Below are 18,668 nucleotides of genomic sequence, written 5' to 3' on the forward strand. Positions count from 1 at the left end.
AGACAGTGCTGAAGAAAACAGCCAATTTTATTTTGAAGAACTTATTGCTATTAAAAATAAGATATGCTAGTATGTTCAGCACATGAGCATTAATATGCCCATATAAAAGACAGAGACTACTTTCCATTTAGTGGCTTGTGTCTTTCAGACTTTTTACCCAGTGTCCGTTCCACTCCAGAAGCTGAGGCACTCTGTCTCTGAAATCAGACACTTTTGCGACCAACTTCCATTCATTCCATACTTGCAGTCTGGCTACTCTATCTACTGACAGCAGGGTAGGGCCAAAATCTTCTCTACTTCTCTTCCTTTTCTACTGCAGGTAAGAACTTCTACTCCTGCCCCTTTTCTACTGTAGATACAAACATATCACAGCACATAAATCCGAAGTGGTGGGGAAAGAAAAGCCATTAAGAGAAGGTACACAACATACCTAAAAGTCAAGTATGCAACTGTGTCACTGTCCTACAGATATCAGTTACAGGAATCTCTGTCAGAAAGGTCCTCCTGACAAAATCATCCAGCTTAAGTGGGCTTTGACTACTCTAGCAGCTCAAAAGTTAGAAAGTTCAAAACATGACTATATAGAGTCAAAGACCTGCTAGAGGAATCTTTTCATAGCAATTGCATCATGCCACAACTACAACAAGAATCCCTGGTTATCTAAAATGATTCCTTAAAAGGCTTCAGGATAAGGCCTTTGAAAACATCTATAGAACAGAGCAGAGTTTCCTAATAACTAACACAACTTCTGGGAAAAAATCAGGTAACTTTTATGATTAAGATGAAAGTTCCAAACTTCTTTGGGCATAACACTTTGTCCAAGAACTGGTTACAATGAAATACAATGCGGGCAGTCAGACAGGATACTTAATTTACCCAGTACTAGTGGCCTTTAAGGAAAACAACTCTTAAAAGAGGTGAAAACGCTGACAGCAAAGATAGAGGATCCAAGAAGAGATCTCACAAGAGGGATGGTCTGATACTAGATCTAAGTAAACAAACTGAGATACCTTGTTGCAACTGGATTATAAAACTGTGATAGTAGGCACAACTGCCTTTTACTAAATGCACATCTGAAAAAGATGAAGACATTTAGTTGTCAGATGCAGACTGTGAAAGATTTTCCCCAGTTCCCAAAATTACTGTCTTTCAGGTTAAATTAAATGCTAGCAGTATAAAATATACGGACAGAACAAGCTACACTGGGCACAGATAACAAGGCTGCATTTTAAACCACTAATAATGAGAAGGATAAGTTACAAGTGGTCTCACAGCACCACTTAACCAGTTAGGCTAGGAGGAAATGCAGAGCACGTGGACTGACCAAGTAGGCATTGCTCCTAAAATCTCCCAACTGACGTAAATGAATACTTACCTGTGAAGTGCACTGGGACAAGCACTCAGAGACAACAGATTTCTGTAACTATTTGTAATATTTAGTCTCTGCCTGCTACAAAGCTGTGCTTTGCTTAAAGATTCATGATTTGATTTCCTAGCAACTGCAGACACGCAAGATTTCCAGGCAAGATGTGAACCAGTGAAGCATATTTCAGGCCTGGCTGCCATCCCCATCAGTGTAACTGAACCTTTGCAAACCAAAGTGGTAACGGAAAAAAAGTTCCCTTAAAATAACCCTCCCCTGCAACCGATGGAACCACTGCAGCCATGCTGAGCTACATGGCTGCCTGCGAAGCACAGCGCAGCAAGCGAAGTTTTGATTGATTTTCAGATCCAGTGCGCTTTATGCATCAAAAATTCCTCCAGGAAGCCCACAAACAAGGATCTCCAAAGATTGGCTTTCAAAGGCAAATGATGTAGTACTACTGACAAGCTATCCCTTTCCCACATGTTCAGTTTGCAAGGAGATGTTTAGGAAATATTTTTCTGAAGCATGCCATTCAAACTGAGCCCTCAGATCTACTCTTTTAAGAGCAAGTTTTCATCCAGTGGTCATTGTGTCTCCAATTGGATTGTGCATTAAAGATCACTAAAACAAAGCTTCTGATTTTGATTTATTCCTCTTTAGTTAATACAAAAAACATTGGAATTGTTAGGCACAAAGCAATTTTGCAACAGAATACCAAAGAATTAAATATGAAGGAACAAAGATCCCAGTCCTTTCATACAGAAAATAAATTAAAACACTGCTAATCAACAGGTAAATATTTTTTTTATGATAAGAAATACATGTTGCTGAGAAGTCAGGAGAAAATTACAGGCTGAAAGAAACCCTGAAAATTAAACTAAAAATATAAAAGTAGGAAAGTAGGACTTTTTCTTTTTTTTTTTTTTACATTTAAAAATATTTAAACCAAGAAGGTATTTTGGAAATAACAAACAAGTTCTGATTTTTTTTTTCTTAAAGCACCCTAGAATGTGATTTCCTCGTTTTCAGTGATGTACCTCCTTCACATTACCAATGCATTGACTAATATACAAGACACAGTTTTATAGAACTAGTAGGATTTTGTTTGCATAATTTTACCGTATTTTTGTATATTTACATACAAAAATAGCAAATTATCACTGAGGCTTAATAAGATGTTGCTCGGATTTTTTTTTTAAAACCTGTTTTAATTGGACTTTTCCTACCATCAGGACTTCTCTTGTCATTTCATGATGAAAAAGGGAGGACAAAGAAAGTTATTACCCTTTCCCTTCATGCTCTCAGTCCTTTAAAACACTTTATCTGGAAGTCACTTGTTATTATTCTCATTACACTTCTCTTGAGTCCATTCCATTTAGTGGAAGGGTGTTGCTTGACCAATAGGACTAGTAAAACCAGGCTCTTGTACCAGAACTATTTTTGGCCAAGTTATTGGTAATCACCCAACAGCTCACAGTACTAACCTCAGAGCACCTGATTAACAGACACTCAGCAGATAACTTTGATGAATAACTTGTAAAGATATGACTCATCAGAGTTCCCTTCTAAAGATATTTTTAGCTTATGTTATTTCATTAAACCTTCTCTGATTTACTTTTCTCACCTGAAGCACTCTTTTATGCTGCAGTTCAGTGTTGATGTACAGATCACGAACAGCAGAATTTCCATTTGCTGAATTCAGTTGCATACTATAGTTAACTAGTAATTCATTGTGTACTGGACCATGCCCAAAAATACTTGCAGAATGGTAAGTTAATAAATGTAACTCACTTTTTGTATTCAAAGTAGTGTTCAGCAATTTGTTCATCCCAGACAATTTTTGGTTTGTGCTCCTTCAAGGTTTCAATGTACCTACAAATTAAAAACATAGATAAGGAATTAACTTTTCTAAAAAAGCAGTTGTGAAATTACATTGCATAAATTTCTGAAAAAAGGCAGTTTTACCATGTTTAGGTGTTGAATACCATATCAAAAATATCTTCTTGCTGACAACTGATTTCCTCAGCCACTTTAAAATTTGCCGTGTTTGCATTTTTAGGCTTTTTTTTTAATGCAATGAATTAATTAACATTCATCAATTGACAAATCCATGAAGGCATATGAAGGCAGTGCTTCAGTATTTCTACAGTCTAACTCCTATATGCTGAAAAAGAGGAACTAAAGTAAACCCTAGGCTGTACTTAATTGTGTCCTTTGAGGCTAATCAATGCGATTCTTAATTATAAGCCACTATTATGTGATCAGAAAAGTTTTTCAATAAAAGGGGCTTAGGTAATCTTCTAAAAGTGAAATTTGAAAAGAGCTTGTTCTCAAGAAAAAGTTACTGCTAAATAATTCTGTATATGAATTTTCTCCACCGCTAGCTTCTTGGCCTTACTCTCTTGCATGGACATTTTGAATGTGGGATGACTTACCTCCTACCTACTTGTCACAAAGTGAGGACAGAATACTACTTGCACCCAAAAAACTGCATAGGGAACTGGTATGGAAGAGTTAATGTGCTGTAAATTCATGTCCTTGGTTAGCTCGCTATCCTCTCAGTGTAGAGACAGTGTCTCCTTGTGTTTGCATTTCTGACTGCACAACAGAAACAAAGCTGCTTTGCTGCCTCAGGTAGCAAGACCAGAAGATGGCAAGCTACTGCCAATGACAGAGGCCACACAGGTGTCACAGAAATGAGAGAAGTCTCTATCACATGTCTCTGTATCTTCTGCATCTTTGGCCAGCAAGAAGGCTGAACTTAACTCTGCTGAAAACCTTCCTGACTAGACATTAGGGGATTTCTCCAGCCACAGGGCAAGCACTATCAGTTTCTTTTTTTTTCCTTGGGGATTGTATTGAGAATTTGAATTCAAAGTCCCATTACTCTATCATGATTATATAAAGCTACCACAGGCACACACATAGGGTAGCATTAAAATTATTTTTGTGGTTTTGCAATATCTATCAAAACCATCTCTTCCACAATATGTCTCATTCTTGTAATAAAGTCTCTGCTCATGACAGGATTTGCATGGAGAAATTTGCCTTCAAATTATCTTATTTTTAAATAAGAAATTTCCATCTCCTATGCAAAAGATTTTATAACTGATTTCCATCAGCCACTATCCTGACTCCATCAGTGCTGAAATTCCACCTCACAATATACTTCCAAAAAAAGAGAGAAGTTTGTATTTCTTAGTTTGAAAAGATTTATTTTCTCCTTTGGTATTACTCTAAATGCACTTACAACATTCAGCATTGCAGGGAATATCTTCTCTCTTTTGCTGTGCAAAGGGATCTAGTTTTGTATACCTAAAATTTAAGGATAGTTTTTAACACCTTGCCCCATTCCAGAATGGCAACTTCAGTAATGACAGGAGACAAGACTCATGTAGAACATGGGACAAAAATGTTACAGCCCAGAAAACAAGAATTACAAGCCAAGACATCCTGGCACGCAGTTTTATTTCTGAATGTATGTTTTTAGATGAGAAATCCTAATTTTGCTTGCTAAAAATCCCAAAACAATTAAAGAGTGTTCAACATACATACAAACAAGCTTTAAAATTAGAAATGCAACTTGAAGCAATTATTATAGCCTTTTATATATAAGGTATATTATTATTTTAAAGCTGTTCAGGTATGGAGTGTATTTAATGAGAACTCGTCTTCACCAGGCACAGAAAATTTATTTCCCTTTCTCCTGCCTATACGCATTTATCACCACGGCACATAACAGCAAAAATGAACAAGTTCATCTTCAAATCACATCTATAATGATAAGACTAGTTCCAACCTTGAGTTGGGAAAAAAAAAAAATTAGGTTCAAAATTGTCACTACTATCCATTAATTTTGGAGGACCTATTTGAAATGTATTAACTCAGTTTTCGCATTGTCTCTATTAAGGACAACAAAAATTCAAAGTACAATGTTCAAAACAATAAGCTCCCATTTACTACAATTGCAACTGCGTACTCAATGCTTCTGAAAGGCAAGTTTTATGTTTTTCAACCAGACAACAAGTTTGCTGTGAAGGGTTTGGAAGAAGTGCAGCAACAAACCAGAGCTGTTTCACATAGGCTTTCCATTGCCCTAACCTGGGATCAATCCATTCCCTTCCTGTAGTCATGTGCCCCCATCACTATTCATTTTCTTGCAGTAAAACATACAGGGGCTTTACAGGCAACATCTCCCAGATACGCCACATTTCCTATTATCTCTGAGCTATCTTACTACGTGCATCAGAAACAGAAGGGTTCCTGTGTAAAACTGTAGCACCTGTAACACAACAAACTTGTTGTGTTGACTCAACACAATACATTAGCTTGACTCAAACTAATGCTTATCCAGACATTCTTAACATATTATCTCCTAGCCTAGGCAGTACTTGACTCAACAAATACTTGATACGTAGTTATTAAAAAAAAAAAAAATAAAATTGAGAAGAGAAATTTTCCATCACACTGAACCAGACAAGCATGGGATACCAGTATGCCTGGGGTACAAGAAATCTAGATTCATTTCCAGGTTCTCAAAGAGGAAGAGGGATGGGCAGGGAGCTCATCACAGCCAGCCTTCATTCTTCTTTCCACCTTTCACCTCACTTGTCTCCTTTCAGCTCATGCTTATTGCTATTTTTCTCTCCTCTCTTTCTAATTTATCCCTCTTTCTACTGCCATTGTCCCAGTTCACATCTGCTTTTATATTCCTATCCAGACTAATTTATTTGCTTCTTCATCTGTCAGCTCCTAACGTACTAGCCTTCTTTTTTTACCAAGCTGCCTCAGCAGTTAAGAGTATGATAAACACTGAAAACTCAGCTTCACTGCCTTCCAATACATATTTCCTGGGACGTTTGTGACCATTTGCAGAGAAAGTCATGCTGTTTCTCTGGTCCTAGCCTGAAAGGAGGTCCGCACAATGAAGACGGGAGTGTTGATGCTAGTCTCTATCTAATGAAGCACCAATGCAGCATGCATAAATGATAAATTTGCATGGATTATCAGGAATAGTAAAAAAAGGCAGATGTCACCTGCATGTCCATCTTGCAAATACTTGTTCTCAAGCAGAACTGCCATTCTGGTTCATTTAAATAAGTCTTGTTTTAACTTACCTAAAGCAACATTTTTATTCTCCAAAACATTCCTTCTTGATAATAGCTAAGCAGCTAAAGTACAAATTCTGCTGTCACAGCTGGGTTTTGAAAGTTTAAAAGTTACGATGTAGTAAAAACATGGCTACAGAGCACAAAAGTCTCTGGAAATTATTTTAAGTCTGCTGGCCACCTTTCATACAAGACTTCAAATCTGCAGTGTTTCACTGCAATTTACTGCCATAACTCTGTCAAAAAGGACGCTTCTTGGTCTACAGACACTGACTGTTACTCTTATGACTCTGATACTCCTGGTTACAAACCCACTGGACAGGGTTGGACTAAAACAAGCACTTCCTTCCACAGAGTAAATGAGAACCCAAAATGTACATATGATGGAGTACCTGTAAAGTCAGTCCTGCCAAAGATGCGTACCTAGGAACAACACTAATATGGCTACACCTAGACACTATTGCACTTTGCTGCACATTCAACTAATAACTAAAGGATCCAGAAGAAACCTTCTCAGGATTTATGACTGATGTTCCTTTTCTAAGATACTTTTCTTCCAAACCATGAAAAATGATATGGCAGTGTAAAATGCTAGGGTAAAACCCACGATCTATAGTCTCCCTGAAGAAGGTATTTATCTTCATGGATAGTGCTTTTTCAGCAAAAATATAAAGAAACAATCTCTAGTAAATCTTTTGCAACAAGAATATACATTCTAGGAAAACATGTAGCTTCATATATAATTTTTGGGCTACAGTTTATTTTCGAAGGTTAACTTTTTTAATCCTCTGGTGCTTTGCTTTACTAGTCCTTAGTCGCTCTTCAACAGAAAAGCTTTATTGAAAAGGAAACTGCTACTGAGTATACATCCCATTTTGATGCTCTTTCCTAACACTACATTTTCTCCTCAATTCTCACATGAACAAAACTGTGACTAGAAGCAACAGGTCTCTAATCAGAAGGAAGGATAATTTGCTCCTGCTGCAGCAAACTAAGCTTATCTTCCACTATAGCAAATTTGAGTGATTCAGTCAAAGGATAAAAAATACTATTCAGGTTGAAAATCTATACCACACGTTTTCTTTTCAGTCTGCTTCAGTCACAATAAACTTAACTTAGTTATTAAACCCTGAACCTACCAGGAATTTCATCTCCATAACTGTGACCATCATCAGTGCCTACACATGGCAACAGATGTTTGAGACTCAACTAGATAGGGTAAATCTTCCCCCTTTTCAGGAAGCTGTATCTCTTAATAAAAGTAAGAGAAATCAGATAAAAAGGCCATATTCTAAAGCTCAGGAGTTTAGTTTTCTGATGCAAACCAAATACACAGAAATACCTCCAAAACAGTTTTCACAGTAGTACTCCTAAGGACATTCCCTGTCTTGGTACATTTGACCAGTGGAACCATTGCTACTCCTACCATACTAAGGTTGCCTCCACTGTAATCCAGGATAAGAATCATCTCAACACCAAAGAATTTAGCACATGAATTTCCACTGGATAATAAATAAATAATCGTGCTGTCAAAATTAAATATACATAATGTATAAGTTACATAACAAGTATCTACTATGTGGAAGAGAAGAAGCTTAGTCACAGAAATGTTATCCTTACAGAATTCTGAAATACTTAAAAGTGCTGCCAGGCTTCTACGAGAATGACTATGTCTAAAAGAGATTTGAAAATATGCATTGTTGATAGCCAGTAGGTGACTCTTTCCTCAGTCAGGGTCAAACCACCACGCTGACATTACTGCACCTCAATGTCCATCCTTCGTAGAAGAAACACAGGTCCTAATAAATTCTTATAAGGCGATTTATCATCATGTAACAGTAGAAGTATTAGTCTTTCATAAATCGCACACCATAAAAGCTTAAATTCTGCTCCAACTTCCCCAATAATCTGGTTACTTAGAGTCTGAGACCAGACATAGTCTCTCTGCTTAAAACAACTTTTCAATATGATGAAAACTAATGCTTGTTTATGTCTACAGGCTTGTTTCAAGAATCAGCAGGTTCATCCTAAAAAATATCTTTGAACATATAACTGCTGGTTTAAGGGTACGTTTTCTGAAATGCTTAAGTAACACTCAATTGAGGTTGAAGCATTTTCAAATATATTACTCTAAGCACAATGTACTGATGCAATTGCCAAGCCACTCTACATGACATTTAAAAAGTCATGGCAGTCAGGTGAAGTCCCTGAAAAAAGCAAAACAGAAACATTGCACCCATTGTTAAAAAGGGTAGAAAGGAGGGGCCTGGGAACTACCGAGCTGTCAGCCTCACCTCTGTGCCTGGGAAGATCATGGAACAGATCCTCCTAGAAGCTATGTTAAGGCACATGGAGAACAGGGAGGTGATTCAAGACAGCCAGCATGGCTTCACCAAGAACAAGTCCTGCCTGACCAACCTCGTGGCCTTCTGTGATGGAGCGACTACATCAGTAGACAAGGGAAGAGCTAAGGTTATCATTTATCTGGACTTCTGTAAGGCCTTTGACATGGTCCCCCACAACATCCTTCTCTTCAAATTGGAGAGAGATGGATTTGATGGGTGGACTGTTTAGTGGATGAGGAATTGGTTGGATGATTGCATCCAGAGGGTAGTGGTCAACAGCTCGATGTCCAGATGGAGATCAGTGACAAGTGGTGTCCCTCAGGGTTCCGGTATTGGGCCCAGTACTGTTTAATATCTTCAATGACATAGACAGTGGGATCAAGTGCACCCTCAGCAAGTTTGTGGACAACAAGCTGAGTGGTGTGGTTGACATGCCTGAGGGCCAGGAGGCTGTCCAGCAGGACCTGGACAAGCTCAAGAAGTGGGCCCATGTGAACCCTGGGAGGCCCAACAAGGCCAAGTGCGGAGTCTGGATCAGGGCAATCCCCAGTATCAATACAGGTTTGGGGAAGAAGGGATTGAGAGCAGCCCTGCTGAGAAGGACTTGGGGGTACTGGTGGGTTAAAAGCTGGACATGACCCGGCAACATGTGCTTGCAGCCCAGAAGGCCAGTTGTATCCTGGACTGCATCAAAAGAAGTGTGGTCAATGGAGGTGATTCTGCCTCTCTGGTGAGACCCCACCTGGGGTATTGCATCCAGCTCTGGAGTCCTCAGCACAGGAAAGACATGGAAGTGTTGGAGCAAGTCCAGAAGAAGGCCACAAAAATGGCCAGAGGGAAGAACACCTCTCCTCTGAGGGAAGGCTGTAAGAGTTGGGGTTGTTCAACCTGGAGAAGGCTCCAGGGAGACCTTATTGCAGCCTTTCAGTACTTGAAGGGGTCTTAAAAGAAAGATGGGGACAGACTTTTTAGTAGGGCCTGTAGCGATAGGGTAAGGGGTAATGGTTTTAGACTAAAAGAAGGTAGATTTAAACTAGATACAAGGAAGAAATTTTTTATGCTGAGGGTGGTGAAACACTGGAAGAGGTTACCCAGAGAGGTGGTAGATGTGCTATCCCTGGAAACATTCAAGGTCAGGTTGGACAGGGCTTTGAGCAACCTCCTCTAGTTGAAGATGTGTCTGCTCATTGCATGGTGGTTGGACTAGTGACCTTTAAAGGTCCATTCCAATCCAAACTATTCTATGATTCTACATTACAGTTCTCCATTCTTTCAAGGACTGACTTAATAGGCAACGCATATGAAAAAATAAGGCTGTGTCTTTGTATGTAAGGCTCAACAAAGTTCAGATACACTCATATATCTGCTGTTCAGCTTCAGCTCTAAATAACAAAACCTAAAACATTGCTAGTTCTGTTGCATGTCAGGTTGGGTTTGTTGGGTTTTTTTTACGCGCATCATAAAAGCTTTCCAGACTTTCTTCTTGTTCAAAATATACAAATCAACTATATTCATGCAATGCTTCACAGATTAGCTATGAAAACTGTGTTATACTGGATTTGGAGCCTGATCAGATTTTGATTATCTTAATTCAGCGTATAGGAGATGAAATTTGACCCACTCCGGCTATGAAAAAGAAGGTTGAGTGCACAGTCACCTACTTTGATATTAATTGTTCTGTACCTACTTCATTAGAACAGATAGATATAAAAAAATTACATTTCTTTTCCATCCTTGCCTAAAAGATCAGATGATCTTAATGCCAGTGAACATCACTACTAGCTCTTCCAGTTGCTTCTTGCATCTGTCTTCAACCACTCCTGAATTAAAATCATCCCAATACAAACACAAGGTCAATATCAATATCACCCATAAGATTTAACAGCCACAAAAGCCAGCAGGAACATCTTCTCCTCACCCTGTGTCAGGAAAGGAGTAGCACAGTTCTTCCAAGCTCCTCACCTCAGCCTTGTCTGACCTGGGTCTGGGGTAAAGGAGGACAACCATTGTGCTTGCTGGGAGGCCTGTGCCAGGTAGGTGCTCAAGCCCACTATTTCCGTACGGTTTCTAGGAGGCCCGTGCTGAGACAGATGGGCAGGGGCCAAGCCCCATGAAGGGCATGGTTATGGAAAGGTTGCACTTGGTAGCAAAGGAGAATGAAAGGGAACATATGTTGGGTGCAAGCAGCTGAAGGCACCAAGGATTGGAGAAGGATGCTCCCAGATGACCTTCTCTGGTCAGGCAGAGCACAAAACCTGTAGGCTGCAGGACTCTGGGTATCTAAAATTAACCCACGTCAGCAACAGCCTTGGGGGAGAAATTCTGGCTCTGTTCTCTCTCCAGAAATAGGAGAAATAGTTTAGGCTAGACAGAAGCAGTACTGACTGCAAGGAACCAGAACTTGAGGTGATGAACAAAAGCAACTACAGTAGGAGATTGTAGCCTCAGAAAGCTGACTGCTATTTGGATTCCATCTGCTCCACAAAATGCTGAGAATGAGACACAGAAATAGATCTCCACTTCCAAGTAGCCTCAGAAGAGTGTTCAGATTCAATGATGCAATGTCCACTACCAGTATCTCTGCCTGCTTCTCCCTCGCCGCATGACTAGTGGATTTTCAGTAAAACATGACCTGTGAAAGCAAAGTTGATACAAAATACTACACTGTAACAGTGATCCAGTTGTTGAACAGCCCCTCTCCCTTCCAAGCAGTGGGAATATCCATATCCTTCAAATCTCTTTAAGGCAGACTCTGCTACAGTGGCCCTGCATTTCGGTGTATAAGACATTAATTCTTAAACTACAGGAAGAACAGTTCAAGAAGCAAGGAGGCAGCATTCACCACTGTCTTGTGCAGCTCTGCTGCAGATCCTTAAGATCCCAAGCATCCTGCTGAATGCATCAAATCAAATGCCTTTGACAATGGTCTTAATGTCAGCACAACAAACAAATTCATGGTATTATCTCCTCCACCTAGGACACTGGCATACTCCCAGCTATCAGAGCCCTAGGATTGTAATTTTAAGTGCTGCTATGACAAACAAGGACAAAATATTCACTACGTAATTGTACCTATTTCTGTTCACTTGAAAAATCATAGTAAAATGCCTTCAAAATGCAAGAATTCTTATTAAAATAGTAGTAGCTAAGTAATTCCTTACCAAAAAAAAAAAAAAAAAGATTCCATAAGAGCAACTGTGATAAACTATCTCAAAGAAGCGATGAAATTATAGAGTTGTGCAAGTTTTGTGTATCTTACTGCGTTGCTCTAGTTTGCTGATAAATGTTACCCGTGGTCTCCTAAAAGTAATGCATTCAAAAAACTATTTCAGGTTATGTTCCTAAATAAAAGCATATTGTAGTATTCTCTGACATTTAGAGGCAGCAAAGACCAAAACCCAGCAAGTTTTGCTATTACAACTGAGCTTAATCTGCCAAATTCTCATTGCTCAGAAATCTGACTAAAATAGGACTTCCAGGTTAACACACATATAGTTTTTGAAAATTTTCAGGGTTCTTTTGTTCCAATTTTTACTGTAATTACCTGGCATGTCAATTAAATTTTGGTATTTCAACCTAGCTCTCACAAAGCAGAAAAACATTTCAAAGCTACTCCATGTCTTTTAATTATCATCTGTCCTGTCTCAAGTTCAACCTCTGAAGACCGGAATACCAAACATTTTCTATAAAATAAAAGAAACACAGTTCAAGGATATTTTTTTGGCATGAAGTAGTTACAGATGTGCAGTAATAAATTTAAATGAACTATCTGCTGCAATAGAGCAGATAGTTTCACCTTCATGTGAAAGAAGTCATAAATTCAATCCCTGACTGGGAGGATTATAACTAAAGAAGGTGAGTACACTAAAGGAAAATCTATGGCAGATCAGTAAACTCTACAAACCTCCAGTGTCCTATGAAGTTATGAACTATATACTCCTTTGCATCTTTTGGGGCCAAGTTAAGAACGAAGAACATTTCTGCTGACTTTCAAGTTCATTTTTCATACTTGGCAGAGGGATTTTTCTCCTCTCAATTGACCATGTTTTAGTCACAGTTATATAGATTTATTCTGGATTTACACCAATAGAACTAATACAAGACTTTCAGCTTTGTTTTTTGAAAAGATAGAGTGACGACAAACTCATGCAAATGACTATTAATCTCTCATAAATAATGCAAATCTTCAAGGGTTAGTACTTTTTTAACATGCCTTAGAATAATCTAGATGGCATATAATTCCTCCATTTTTGGTATGACTTGAATTGAAGATGGGCTATTAAGTAATAAACTATATTTTATCCAATGAGAATGGATTTATGCCCTTGTAAGAAACTATCTTCATCAGGGCAGTTAAGTAAATACTTGAGAACATGGATTTTAAATCTTTTGATATTTAGTTAAACTAATACATATTCATGTGGCAGTGGTCAGTTTTAAAGAAAAGTCTGGCAATTTTAATCATGAAAAACAGCAGAACATCTGTATCTTTGCTGTAACTGATAAATATTTCTGTATTTTTATCTGTTTAGTTTCTGCTGAACAAACATATCAGAGCATGCTGCTAAAATTTGTTAAGACTAGATTTTAAAGCAAAAAAAAAATGCATATATTTATTAAAAATGGCTTCCAAAAGAACTGTTACTTAAATCAAATGGTAATACTTGAAGTGCAAATCAAGGGATAAAATGATGGCCACTACATTTTTTTCCCTTTAAATTGACTGGAAATTTCAAAATGGAATACTATTTTACTTCTAACAGGTATGTATATACATTTTTTTAATCTTTAAATAAAACAGCACTACTAATATTAACCATAACTACAGCCCTCTACCAGGTATACAGCACTCTGTCAACAAAGTATCTTTGTTTTGCTGAAGAAATTGTTGATTCAAAGGAACAGTGTAAAGGGGAATTATACTCACAGCATATGCAGGATCTGTGTACATTCTATAATTTTGTTAACATCTGGGGAAGTTAGAAAATAAATCCTTTTGCTGTGTTGAAATGATAGAAGTTTGCCTTTTGCAATTATTTGAGCAAATTCAGACAGTAAATGTTCACAATTTATCGTAGTACACTGTCAAAGGTAAAACAGTAGGGCATTTATGTATCTAAAGTGGTTCCATATGCAAACATATTAAATTGCAATAACACTTTCAAAATACTACCACTTTGCATTCCCTACACAAGTCATCCAACACATGGAGTAATCACCAGTACAGCTGTGTAATTAATAGAAGAAGAATGTCCTTTAAACACTTACTAAATGTAAATCTAAACAAGTTAAACATTAACAAACTCTATGATATGCATGTAACAGAAGGTGAATCCAGAAAGCCCAAAGCAAAGTTAAAGAGCAGAAATCCCACAAGCCATCAATTACTAAAAGCATTGTGGAAGAGAGACTCATACAATATGAAATAAAGAAGCAATGTCTTTTTTTTTGGTTTTGGTGGCTTTGTTTGTTTGTTTGTTTGCTTTTTGTTTGTTTAGGTTTTTTTGTTGTTTTTTTTTTTAAAGTACAATTTAGAAACAACTGTTGGGGAAAAAACGTTATCATCTCCTTTTTTCTCCTGATTTTATCAGAGATTATTGCTTTTTGCAAAGACTCAAGAAAAGCATTTGCTTGTTTTAATTAAAAAAATGGATTCCATTCAATTAAGGCTGGCAAAATACTGAATAGGTTCATTGCCACAAGTGAGTCAACTTTTTTACCTTAAGGAAAGCCTGAGGGGAGTAGTAAAGCTTTACCTCTCATTCCAAAGAGCCATTTCAAAGCCATATGGCAGAGGTGCCACCTGGGAATAGTTCCCTGTGCCCCACATCCCTAATTATCACAAGCTTCTGCTACAGTTGTACGCACAGAGATGAGGTATGAATGACCTTGTTAAGTAAAGAAAACATAACAGGATGATAGTGAAGCTAGAAGAGAAACAGATGGGACTGTCAACTGTATAATGCAAAGCCCTACAATGCAAGAACATAAATAACATGGAGAATAGTGCTTGGATTAGATGAAAAAGTTCCATCTGCAGTCACTGAAGGATTTACTGAGCTGTTCGGGATTGGAAGGCCTTTGCTGGGTATTATTTTAATTGTATTTACTTTCACAAAAGGTGGAGGGCTGTAATCCTTTCCTCTTAATATTCCATTGCAGCTATTGCAATAAACCTCAGTACTGCTTTATACACATTGTAGTCTACTACACAGCTATTGCACCACTTCAGAAGCTCTTCTATTTCAGCCCCTCCCTTCAGGATGGCAGTTTTTTCTTTAAACTGTCATTATTACCAGACGACGATTCTGTACTCAGCATCAAGAAACGGTTAGTGAACCAAATCCAGAAATTCTGAAGAGAAATAAAAATTACCTGCTCAGACCATGAAAAAAGTGCAGGTTCTTGACTTTTCAGTAAGCTCTGATTCCATAACTGGTTGAACTAGTTTTTCTGACTGATCTTGGCACTTGCTGACTTGAAATCCCAGATATTATGTTGTGAGAAATCTTTTTTCCCCGCAAAGCTCTACATTTGTGGATTATGATGATTACTCTCTTTGATCAAATGCTCAGAAAGTTTCCATGAAGAGGACCAAACTAGGAGGAAAAACAAAAGAACCTGCAGCAACACACAACTGACAGCCCAAATACAGAGAAACACACTGAAAAGGCCAAAACAGATTTTATTGGGCCATTTGTTTATGTGGATATCACATCAGGGACATTCTAAATATGTCACACACGTTATAGATTTGTTTAGCTGACAAGAGACAAAGGGGGGAAAAAAAAGAAGAGTAGGGCCAAGAGATAATTTTTACCAGTAATGTTTCTGAGCAAGCAACAGCAATTCAAATATGCTGGATACTTTTTTTGAATGAGGAATGAAGAGACAGATTATTAGACCTATTAATTCATATTCACGAAATATATTCTGATTACAAGTAGTTTCTGAGCCTTTCTGGCCCCATAGCCATTGCAAGAACCTCTTTAATTACTTGCCTCTTTTGCAATAAAATACAATTAGGCAGTACTAATTATTTGACACAAGATATTTTAAGTATGGAACAGGCTAGCCAGTTGCTATAACAACATAATTTAATGAACTTGTCTGGCAGTACTACAGATTCTTCTCCCATGGCAAAACAGTTTTGAACTGCATCCCCGCTTTCAAACCTATCACCTTTGTTGCAATTTGGTATCCACAATACAGTAAGAACATATTGAAAAGTAGAGTGCTGAAAGAATTCATAAAACCATCAACTTGTCACAGGATTTCACACTTAAGGATGATGTGTAAACATTAAGCAGTTAAGATAGAGGTGGGAAGGCTACTGATAAAAATAAAGAATCTATTTGGAAACAAGTTCTTTCTCTGAAAGACAGAAGTCTGCGATAATGTTATAAATTAAACGAGACAAAAACAATACCAATTTAGTCAGTAATTGTGGGGATTTTGTATAATAGAACAGTGACTTCTCCCTACAAGGGCAGCAATGAACTATTCCACGATATGTAAATATTTCTTCAGAAATATTGCAACGGCAATAGCAGATATAGAGAAAAATATAATTTAAGACAGATATCAGAAAATTATAAAAGCTCTTGAAATTTCTTTACATGATTCCAGATAATCTCCATTGTGTCCCCAAAAGGAAGCCTGGTCACAGAGGGAAAGTGGAAGCTAAAATGTTACCAAGTTAACAGAAGAGCAGTTTAAGGGAAGTTTATTATAAGGCAAGATTGTGTGACTTCAGGAGCACTTTGCTGTAGCTTATAGCTAATTCAAATGATACTGTTCACCATTTGAATTTGGTCAATCAGATTAAAATTTTATTTTTAACACAATGAAAGCATGAGTAATTCAAAAGGAATTCAGAAAGGTGCTCAATTTTTACAGATACAGAAACATCATTCTGTAAAGAATTGGTTCTATAATTTTGAGTGCAGAACAACAGTACACAAATTTCACAGAACCACAGATACTGTTTCATTCCAGCAAATATATCTATACTGTTTACAATAAAATTCAAGTAACATATCCAAGTTTTCTTACCTTTATATTTGAGTTACTGGATACTCTAAATGTAAAGCTAACACAGGATATTCGTGTTTGCTTTTACCCAGTGGCTAAATCATTTCTTGAAAAGGTTGAGCTCTAATAATTAAAATTGATGGAAATCACTAGAATTTTTTAACCGTATTAACTGTCACTAATGACAACCTCAAACGTAACAGAAGAAAAAAATTCTTGACTGATTTCTGATATTCACCTTCACCACCAAACCTTCCTTCTTGACCTTATATGACTTCCTTAGCAAGTTAAATCAACTTGTGACTCAAACCAAGACTCACAAGTGCTTTAGAAAGCCACCATTTTGCCAGCATCAAATCAATCACATTTCTCCTTCCTCGAACAAATATGCAAAACATACCTCTGCTCCTCTGCTAGTCAGTGTTAGCTGAACAGAAATGCTTGCATTTAGTTCCACAAATATTTCCAAAAGAATTTAGCTAAGTCATAAATTAAGAAATTACTCAAAACATTAAGATATTTCAGTAACATTAAACACAAAAATATAGGAATAAACCCAAAAAGTTTATTTAGCTGTCAAAATTAGTTATTTTTCACTGTGTAAACAGCAACAGCGGGGGTTTTTTTGCTGTTTAATTTGATTTTCAGATGCATCCCAGTGAATTTACAAGTAAAATGGTGTGACTACTATTAAGCATAATATTCTGATTTTATAACAAAAAACACGTTCACAGTTTTGCTTTGTTTTCAAAACATTTTAACCTTACATAAATTTAAGTGTATTTTATTCTTAAAATGTATTTGGAGTTTTAAAGATTCATATCTTAAAGTCTATGAAATATTTCAGTAAAACAGACTTGAATATTTTTGCTTGAAAGCTCTTAGGAGGACATATAGTATGAACTTCCGGGGATAAAAAATAGAACAGTATCACCATCTTTATCACCCCAGCATTAATATGACAATAGCTGATACAAGAAGTGCATCAGAATTAATCACAGGATTCATACACATATATCATATTTAAAGAAAGGAAAAGAAATTAAAATAATCAAAGTAGTGTTTTAAAAGGACAGAAATACATTATGGTTATAAACAACTTATATGCACAAAACAGATTTTGCTAGAAACAGATGTATATGGGACACTACATTTTACCTCCAACGTTACTGCCATTCTACTGAAAGGTAAGACAGTATAATACAAATACTATATACTGCATGTAATAGAAACATCTTCAATTTTTCCACACAGTACTGAAGTCTACTGGCTTAGGAATTCCATGACTATTTAAACAAGCATCAACTACTATTTGACTTGCCTCTTAAAGTATATTCAAAGGGGAGTAGAAGACTATGTGGTCTGCTGTTTCGTTTGATTTTCACAGCTACTAAAGAAACAGTACATTCATTAGTCAAGAATGGAAAGTCACATCTCAGAGGTGAGATCTGTTAGACTGTAAGATGCTACTATTAATAGTATTCCACTCCACCCCCACATACACTAAACATTTGTTTCTTATGTATGGGACAAATCTTTCTGCATGGGCCAGTACTGAAAAAATTGAAACTGGAGCTTTACATCTTTTTCTGAAAATAGCTAAGATGATGATTTTCATTAACCAAGTAAACACAGAATAATATAACTTCAGCACCTCTTAAACTTGACTAATTGGCTGCTTAACTTTGACTCCACTGAAAGTGTATTTTAATATATCTATGCAATCACTGTATGCAAAACATACTAATAACTTCCATAATTTATGTATTCCAAAGCATTACAGAGGCTAATGAACCTTGCTGTTTTGATTTATCA

General features: G+C 37.1%; 1 protein-coding gene across 1 annotated transcript in view; it reads right to left on the bottom strand.

Moving 5' to 3' along the window:
• CHID1 (chitinase domain containing 1) overlaps nt 1–18,668 on the bottom strand; it is a 114,397-nt gene that overhangs the window by 2,456 nt on the left and 93,273 nt on the right. The window contains exon 10 of the mRNA XM_074149330.1: nt 3,158–3,238. Within this exon, the coding sequence (XP_074005431.1) occupies nt 3,158–3,238 (81 nt within the window). The remainder of the gene's footprint in view (nt 1–3,157; nt 3,239–18,668) is intronic.

This window comes from Numenius arquata, chromosome 6 (assembly GCF_964106895.1).
Source record: "Numenius arquata chromosome 6, bNumArq3.hap1.1, whole genome shotgun sequence".
NCBI lineage: Eukaryota > Metazoa > Chordata > Aves > Charadriiformes > Scolopacidae > Numenius > Numenius arquata.